This window comes from Liolophura sinensis, chromosome 9 (assembly GCF_032854445.1).
Source record: "Liolophura sinensis isolate JHLJ2023 chromosome 9, CUHK_Ljap_v2, whole genome shotgun sequence".
In the NCBI taxonomy this organism is placed as follows: domain Eukaryota; kingdom Metazoa; phylum Mollusca; class Polyplacophora; order Chitonida; family Chitonidae; genus Liolophura; species Liolophura sinensis.
In genome coordinates this window covers 12,992,718-13,002,541 of record NC_088303.1, presented here as the reverse complement: position 1 = coordinate 13,002,541, position 9,824 = coordinate 12,992,718, and the positions used below count along the sequence as shown (strand labels likewise).

Here is a 9,824-nt window from a genome sequence, read left to right as displayed (position 1 = left end):
GATGTACCTGGGTGGGCATGTATTATACCTGTTTGAACATGTACTTGTGCGGACACGTATTGTATTTGTGTGGACATGTGCTGTACACGTGTGGACATGTGCTGTACCTGTGTGAACAGGTGCTGTACCTATGTGGGCATGTGCTGTATCTGTGTGAACTTGTGCTGTACCTGTGTGGACAAGTGATATACCTGTGTTGGCATGTGCAGTATCTGTGTGGACATGTGTTGTACCTGTGTAGACATGTGCTGTACTTGTGTGGACATGCACTGTACCTATGCGGGCATGTGCTGTACCTGGGTGGACTCGTGCTGTATATTTGTGGACATGTATCTGTGTGGGCATGTGCTGTACATGTGTGGGCATCTGCTGTACCTGTGTGGCATGTGCTGTATTTGTGTGACATGTGCTGTACCTGTGTGGATATGTGCCGTACCTGTGTGGACATGTGCTGTATCTGTGTGAATATGTGCTGTACCTATGTGGGCATGTGCTATACCTGGGTTTGGACATGTATTGTACCTGTGTGGATATACATTGTACTTGTGTGGGCATGTATTGTACCTGTGTAGACATGTACTTGTGCCGACACGTATTGTACCTGCGTGGACACTTACTCGTGTGGACGTGCTGTGCCTGTGTGGACATGTGTTGTACAGGTGTGGACATGTGCTGTACTTGTGTGGACACGTACTGTACTTGTGTAGACACGTACTTGTGTGGACACGTATAGTACTTGTGCGGTCATCTATTGCACTTGTGTGGACATATGCTGCACCTGTGTGGACATTTGCTGTACTTGTGTGGACACATATTGTACCTGGACAACTATTGTACTTATGTGGACATGTACTTGTGTAAACATGTATTGTACTGTGGACATGTATTGTACTTGTGGACGTGTATCGTATCGTAAACATATATTTCACTGTGGACCTGTGTTGTACTTGTACGGACATGCATAGCACTTTTTTGAAGAATGAAGGTATTTGTGAGGACATTTGAGATACTTCTCTAGACACGGTTACATGGGCATGGAAGGCACTTTAATATGTGCACATGGAAGCCACTTACGCGGACAAGGAAGGCACTTAGTGGACATGGAAGTCACTTATGTAATTTAAGGCATTAATGTGAACGTGTATACTTGAATGCACTTGCATGGAAATCTAACGTACTAGTGTGGATGCACTTGTAATTAGTGGCACAACAGGCTTTCTCACGAGGGTTTATGGAAATAAATCCATAAAATAAAATTCTGGAAATAATCCCTTTACATCACATTCTAATTGTAGTGTTATCTGTGGCAAGGCAATGACGTATACAGCTCTTCAAATACGGACAAAACAGAGCCTCGAACAGAGATACCAGTATAGGCTATTCACTTCATTGCAGAGGCTTGGTTGAATTAAAGCACGTTTCACAACAAAAATGACGGTTTACACGTACCGGTAATGTGTCAATAGAATGAAAAATGTTGCCAACAAAGCAAGCATTAAATAATAATGTATTGTGACATGTAAACAAGGGTTTAAAATACAGCTGAACTTGGGAATAACGGTTACAGCACGTAAAAAATTGAATATGATTTACATCGGCTGGCCGATTACCTACGTTACAGCTGCGTTCGCCACGGCAGCAACGCTGTTTATTTTCATTTAAAATCGACATATGTGGGAAAGGAAGGAACGAGCTTCCCAATGCACACTGATGCATTAACTTTTTCCGAAATGTCGTCATAACCAAGGGAAATAACCTGTGATTAGGAGTGTACATACCTGTAGTTTTCATTATAAAACTGATCTTCACGGCAAACAAAGGAAAACTTATTAGTAAACAAAATGTATCACTCAGAAATTCAACACAAATGTTTACGATCTTTCTGTTTTACAGGTTAAGTATGTTGTATAATGTCTCACATACTTCCCTAATAACAAAGATAAACTGGTTAAGTAGCCTACGTTGTATAATTTCACACATACTTTCCTAGTGAGTAAGATTTACTGGATAAGTATGTTGTACAATTTCACACATACTTCCCTACTGAGTAAGATTTACTGGATAAGTATGTTGTACAATTTCACACGTACTTCCCTACTGAGTAAGATTTACTGTATAAGTATGTTGTACAATTTCACACATACTTCCCTACTGAGTAAGATTTACTGGATAAGTATGTTGTATAATTTCACACATACTTCCCTAGTGAGTAAGATTTACTGTATAAGTATGTTGTATAATTTCACACATACTTCCCTACTGAGTAAGATTTACTGGATAAGTGTGTTGTATAATTTCACACATACTTCCCTCGTGAGTAAGATTTACTGGATAAGTATGTTGTACAATTTCACACATACTTCCCTACTGAGTAAGATTTACTGTATAAGTATGTTGTACAATTTCACACATACTTCCCTAGTAAGATTTACTGGGTAAGTATATTGCATAATTTCACATATAATTCCTCGTGAGTAAGATTTCGACAACAGAGGGCGCTGCATAAGTCAGAATGTTGCATTGTGTTTTGGGTTGATGCATAATTAATTTTGCTTCATAAACGTCTAATATTACTTACTGATCACTGAAAAAGAAAGGCAATATCAAACAAAGCTCAGCTCATGCAGTACAAGACACAAAAAGACAGGAGATACGCTATATTTCAATACATAAATGGACTTAAGGCAAAAGTTAGGAGATTCCACCTTCTACAATGGTGTTCTTATACACATAGCGTCAGTACAAAGTCCCTCACTCCTTGGCCACGACTCTATTCCAGACCGTTTACGACCATCCCGAGTGCTCGCGACCCAGGTGTTGAAGTCCATCTTGGTCACTCGGGGAACAAACTTTCACGACAGAACAAGAGTTTTCAAGAATGTTTCAGGACATAACCGGGAGTTTTTGGTGCATTTCCGTCGTCACCATCACATTGTCTGTTTGGCTCGACATCATGGAATTTAAAGATGTCTCTCAGGACGGTGGAGGATCTGGTTGTCTGTCTGCAGTGCTGCTGCAGGTGTTACAGTGCTGTGAAGCAGCAGCGGAGGGGTAAGGAGGCAGCACAGCTGGGTAGGCACTGTAGGAGGTCCTGGGTGATAGCATGGCTTCTGAAATTGCTGAAGCCCAGATTATGACCAGTACTCGAAGGTGATGACAGGGCTAGCCCTAGAGTACAGATCAGGCTTCCGGAACTTCCAGCGCATGAACTACGACTTGTTCCAGGACCTCCTCGGTCGCGCTAGACGCCGGCAGCCTATTGAGCCAAAAAATTGTCACGACATAACATGACATATGACGACAAACCGAGATCAAACGCCTATCTTTGCGACCGAATCAAGATAACTGCACTATTCAATTACGACACAAGCAAGACAAAATCACGACTGTCAATTCGTGGCTGAGATTCACGAGAGTTTTGAACACGTTCAAAACTGTTCAAAACAGTCTTGAAATCTTACTGACCACATAACAATATTACCTACTCAACGCCATGCCAAGACATAACCAGGACGATTAAAAAGATCCCATTAGGAGTACAGTCCCGACTTTCGAAAATAGTCGTGGCCAGTGGAAGAGTAGTTTTATTACCTAACCCGTGTACAGTACAGTCGCCATCTTGTGACTTGCTATTCATAACATACGCTTAAGACAATAAATAAATTAGACAGTTAGCTATTGGCGTTCTAAGATCACTGTGCCACTGCGCTTTTAACATGTCTGTTAATATGTCTGTTGTGGATGTGGTTAACACCTCTGTTGTGGTTAACGGGTCTTATGAGGTTAACACGTCTGTTGTGGTTAACATGCCTAATGTGGTTAACATGTCTGTTGTGGTTGAGGTAAACAGGTCTGTTATGGTTAACATGTCTGTTGTGGCTAACATGTCTGTTGAGGTTGTGGTTAACAAGTCTGATGTGGTTAACTGGTCTGTTGTGGTTAAAGGGCATGTTGTGGTTAACATGGCTGTTGAAGGGTGAACTTAGCTGGATTCCTGTTATATATCTCTTTTAACACTTCTATCAATAACAGGTAAAAAAAATCAGCCAGAACCAAGGGACATAACTGAAACAACAAACGTTTTCGCAGGCTAAATCGGGATGCATTCCCTTGGATACATCAGCGTGAAAAAAAGAGTGCAAGACTTCAGCATTGGAATTCTTCGTCATTTCCTCCCACAAATCTAACTGTTATTAATTTCCTAAATCACTGCCATGTTTTTACACTTATCCTGACTGTATGCACAAAACTCATCAGATACTAGACGAGGGTATCTAAAATCGGGAACAACATAATTAACACCAAACCTAATCAAACAGTTAAAAAGGTAAAATCTATCGCAACATATATCAATTGAACACGTCCAGATTCAGAAACAATACATATTAATACATAATCAATAACAAAACACAATCAAATCAATAAAAAAAAGTGTATCCGCTCTAATAATACTCCCAGTATCTCGTCAAAATGGAAGAACGCACTTAAATTCAGCATCCTATGAGTGAGTAAAGTCAGCACATTGTCTGCCCAGTTACAAAACATGAAAGACACAGAAAATAATACGGTCAAAAATACCCGATAAACCAGTATTTATAAGTTATATTGTTTCCCGCTGTAAACTATACGTAAATTACTACACAGCATCTATACGTCTTAAGCATTCATCTGGAATGACGCATGCGCTGAGGAGCCTGTAGCTGGTTTCCCTGGCGAAGGAGAGGTGTTGACGTTGTCCACAGCTTTGGCAAGTTCTTGTCGAGCTTTGCGGATAACAAATATCATGAAAACTACCGTCAAAACAATCTGCAAATACAAACAAAGCAAGTATGTGAACTTACCGTTCAGCACCCGGCTTGATATTTGACTGTGAAGATAGCTGACAGCTCCCTCCTGTTTTAGTTGAGGTTCACCAATATAAACCATGACACAGCAATGCCTTCCACATTCAAGACTAAATAGTATGTCGGTTCTTCTATTTATGTGCCCTCAAACAAGTGGTAGAAATGCTGTTTAATAGGCGTCATGTAGCAAGTTATATATGCAAAGAATAAATGGATGTATGTCAGGCAGTTCCCACGTCAAGATTTGGTAAACTAGATGTACATTTTACCTACTGAACATTGGTACTATACCCTTCACAAAACCCTAACATTATGTCATATATTTACTTATTTGATTAGTGGTTTACGCCATACTCAAGAATATTTCACTTATACGACCGGTAGCCAGCCCGGGTGAAAGCCACGACCATCTACACGTTGCTGAAAGACCGTCCTGCAGCTGGAGAAAAAGCCACCAGGAGCTGAACTTGAACTCACAGCAGCCACATTGGTGAGAGGCACCTCGGTCATATCACATACTAGTTACGTTATTTTCAAATCTTCCCGCTAGGGACCAATGGCACAAATAACGATCTGACATCTGAAATACTACACTTTTTCACACTATTACTAGATCATATAATAATAAAACCCGACACACGTGACCTTCACCACATGGCCTAACCACGCGACCAACATGCACTTTAGCGTCGGATTTGACCCTACTTTTATGAAGTAATAGTTTAACAATATTAGAAGTAGCCGAAAAGATTATCATACATCCTTTTTTTCATAACTACCGCTGTTTATCTCGATAAAACTTGTAATAAAGAATTATTACGAAGCCATTGGATGTGACATGTTAGAGTTACTAAAAACATTCTGCATCTCTCATACCCCACGCAAATCTGATTAACAGGCACAACAGGGTTCAGGCAAGGTAAGAAAACCCAGCTGTGTCCTCAGGTTCAAATTTTTAATCTGCGCGATTTTGCATACTTTGAATTGTGATATCTGAGTTATGCAACATCACAACGACAAAAAGTTAATATGCTTTTCGAAATTCCCTTGGGATACTTGATTGATACATATATACATTTCGTCTAGTATTGTCTTTTCTTTTAACATCCACAATTGAAGTAAAAGAAAGTTAAAATATGGGGTAAGGTTCATTACAGTCAACTGAAAGCGTAAAAACACTTTCATTTATTTTTATACTATACTAAGGTGGGCTTTATAAGCCATACTGACGGTATCTAGGAACTGCTACATCACATCGCCTTTTTTCCTGAGGTTTTCCAGAGGGAAGGGATTTGGGGAACATTATTTCAGAAATCTTTTATTCATGGGTAAAAAGATTTATTTATTTTATTTATCTCATTGGCGTTTTTGGCCACACTCAAGAATATACCTTCCCACGTACGTGGGTAAAAAGAGTTATTCCAACAATTAGTGTCATGATTAGAGTTAAGATACACTTCTTGTGACGTCAGAGTTCAAATGTTTGAGCGCTTTTAACTCTTTTCACAAAAATCTAAAAAAAAAAATAAATGAAAGTATATTTATTTAGTTTTAAGTGGTCTATTTCGTAATGCCTACTTCGATTTTTCGAGGTATTTTTCTTTAAGCGGTCAGATAATGTAAAAGCCGTCAGGGGAGGCAATTCACTAACCTGAACGGCGAATACAAGATAGGCTGTTGATGTTTCCTCGCCGTCTGAGAAGACGTCCCTCATGGAGCGCAGAGTGGAGCCTAAGTAACAGTTTAGAACAACCATGGGGACGAGGCCCACACTGGAAGCAAGGCAGTACTTAACACGATGGACATTGGTCATCTGCAGAGAGAATGGCAAAAGTGCTGGATGGACAGGTGATAATAATTCCTTTGTCACACATTGACTACCTGAAAATCCATTCCCTCAATGCTGATTAAACTAAAAAGGTGACGAAGGATTAAAACATCAGCAACTGAAAAGTGGTATCACACTAGCAGCTGACAAGTGGTGTCACACCAGCTGCTGACAAGTAGTGTAACACCAGCAGCTCACATGTGGTGTCACACCAGCAGCTAACATGTGGTGTCACACCAGTAACCGTCATGAGGTGTCACACCAGCAGCTAACGCACGGTTTGATATCAGCAGGTGACATATGAGACGATACCAGCAGCTGACAAGTGGTGTAACACCAGCTGCTGACAAGTGGTGTCACATCAGCAGCTGAAATGTGGCATCACACCAGCAGCTGACAAGCAGTGTCACATCAGGAGCTAACATGTGGTCTATCACCAGCAGATGACATGTGGTGTCACACCAGCAGCTGGCATGTGGTGTCACACAAGCAGCTGACAAGTGGTGTCTCACCGGCAGCTGGCATGTGGTGTCACATCAGTATGTCTGGTTAAGCAGCAGCTGAAAAGTGGTGTCACACCAGTACCTGTCATGAGATGTCACACCAGTAGCTGACATGTGATGTCACACCAGTACCTGTCATGAGGTGTAACACCAGTAGGTGACATGTGGTGTCACACCAGTCCCTGACATGTGGTGTCAAACCAGCAGCTGACATGTGGTGTTACACCAGCAGCTGACATATGATCTCACACCAGCAGCTGACATGTGGTGTCACACCAGCAGCTGACATGTGGTTTCACACCAGCAGCTGACATATGGTGTCACACAAGCAGCTGGCATGCAGTGTCACCTCAGCAGCTGACATGTGGGGTCACACCAGCAGCTGGCATGAGGTGTCACACCAGTAGGTGACATGTGGTGTCACACTAGTCCCTGGCATGTGGTGTCAAAACAGCAGCTGACATGTGGTGTTACACCAGCAGCTGACATATGATCTCACACCAGCAGCTGACATGTGGCGTCACACCAGCAGTTGACATGTGGTGTCACACCAGTCTCTGACATGTGGTGTCAAACCAGCAGCTGACATGTGGTGTCACACCAGCAGCTGACATGTGGTGTCACACCAGCAGCTGACAAGTGGTGTCACACCAGCAGCTGGCATGCCGTGTCACTTCAGCAGCTGACATGTGGGTTAGCACCAGCAGCTAGCATGTGGGGGTCAAACCAGCAGCTAGCATGTGGTGACACACCAACAGCTGGCATTTGGTGTTGCATCGCCAGCTGACGTGGTTTCACATCACCAGCTAGCATGTGGTGTCACATCACCAGCTGGCAAGTGGTGTCACATCACCAGCTGGCAAGTGGTGTCACATCAGGAATATTTCATGGTAGTTCTAATTAAAGGTACGCACAGAAAATCACCACAGAAAATACCATGCGAATGAAAGAAATCGGTGTTGATAGCATTTCGAACTCTTACGGCGAATATGGCGTTTTGTAATCCAAACGGTATCGGCGTGAGCCTGGCCAACGTTACAACCTTCAATCCCTGATCACTCTCCACGACTCGGACAATGGCAGCCACTTTATCGTTATAAAACTTGTCTAATATCCGTTTGTTGCAGGTTCGTTTGAGAGTCACGTGCGAGAGGAGAACGCCACATGAAGCACAGAACAGCACAATACAGACACCATAAACCAGGCCGTATAAATAGCCTGCCGACACGATCAGGAGGAGATAACCCCAGACCATGGGGAAGGATACCAGCAGAAACAAGAGGAGGTAAATCGTGCAGCTGAAATACATGTCCAGCGTCTCCATCCAGGTGAGAACAGCTTTGATGTACTGCCGACAGAATACCAGAGTGCAGCAGATCAGCGCGATGATAATCATGGAAGATATGAACACCTGGAAACAACTTAAGCATGTGCCTTGACCTTTGGCCGCTGACGTAGGTATGACGTCAGAACTCAGCTTAACGTCAGCCCCTTCCACCAGAATCTGGGCAGCGACAATCTTGCCGACATGAACGCCACCTTCTACACCACTGTTATGGCTCATATCGTACAAAACCGGCTGTGATGTCACACGAGACAGAAAAACTTCATCCAGGGTCGACGACTGTCCGAGTATATTGCATGACGTCGGGAGTTTTCTGGTTGACAGATCTGCAACAGCAAAAATAATTGTCCATGAAAACTCAGGTTCTGGCCTACATGTTAAAGGCCTTACCGCGCATGCTCGGCTGTCTTCATTTGCTTTACCTCAATGACGCCACTAGCACTGAAAGTTTGAATTGAACCAATCAGAATTCACTTACGCCATCGTTTATTAATCTTACCTTTAAGTATGTGTAATTGAAGCTGATTAACCTTCCCGCTACCGGACTGTTCGCTAGACGCCAATTAATCAGAGGAAAAAGAAGTTTGTACAAGACTTCTTGCAGTATTTGTTCGATCCTGTGTGTTGTGGGATTTCAATAAACGTCGCAAGTTATTACTTCAAAAACTAGTGTGTCAATGTTATTCCATCAAATGCCTTTACTCTAAGTTTCTTAAGTTTTACAATGAGTATAACTGTCTTGTAAGTAAATATGGACAGAGTGTCCAGAAACTCTGGCACTCGGCTTCATGATTGTGTCTAATTCCGCTTATCCCCGGGCTATACGGGCTGTATATCCATCATGTTGAATTAAATCGCCACGATGGATACATGAACAGTTAAAATCAAAGCGCAACTGAGATACACATATTATTATCGACAATTTATATATTCCCATAGTATACGGTTTGAATACTGATTTCACTCAGCCTCACTTACGCCCTTCCAACATAATTGAAAACTGTTGACTGCTTCTCTTTCATAATTCCGTCCTATTTTCGTACTTTATATACTTTCTTAGTTCCTTAGTGGTTTGTGTTAAACGTCGTTTTGGAAATTGGCCTTGGGATTATCTTGGTTGATCTGCATTTAGAGCAATGCTAATTACAAATTTTGCAAAAGAGATTAAAGTTCGTTGAAAACTTTAGAAACTCGCCATTGGTTGAATATAAGACGTCGTAAAAAGTTTTGTATACTAATATTACTTTGATGCATTCCAGTGTATTTCAGCTTCGGAATTCAGATTCAGGATTCGGAATCTGCTA

At 41.9% G+C, this 9,824-nt stretch overlaps 1 protein-coding gene across 1 annotated transcript; it reads right to left on the bottom strand.

Moving 5' to 3' along the window:
* Nucleotides 1-4,656: 4,656 nt before the first annotated feature.
* LOC135475613 (transmembrane protein 64-like) lies at nucleotides 4,657-9,511 on the bottom strand. The gene is made up of 4 exons (XM_064755542.1): nucleotides 9,499-9,511; nucleotides 8,158-8,846; nucleotides 6,496-6,657; nucleotides 4,657-4,806 (listed from the first exon to the last, which is right to left on the bottom strand). The coding sequence occupies exons 1-4, from the start codon at nucleotides 9,509-9,511 to the stop codon at nucleotides 4,657-4,659; spliced, it is 1,014 nt and encodes a 337-aa protein (XP_064611612.1).
* Nucleotides 9,512-9,824: the final 313 nt, after the last annotated feature.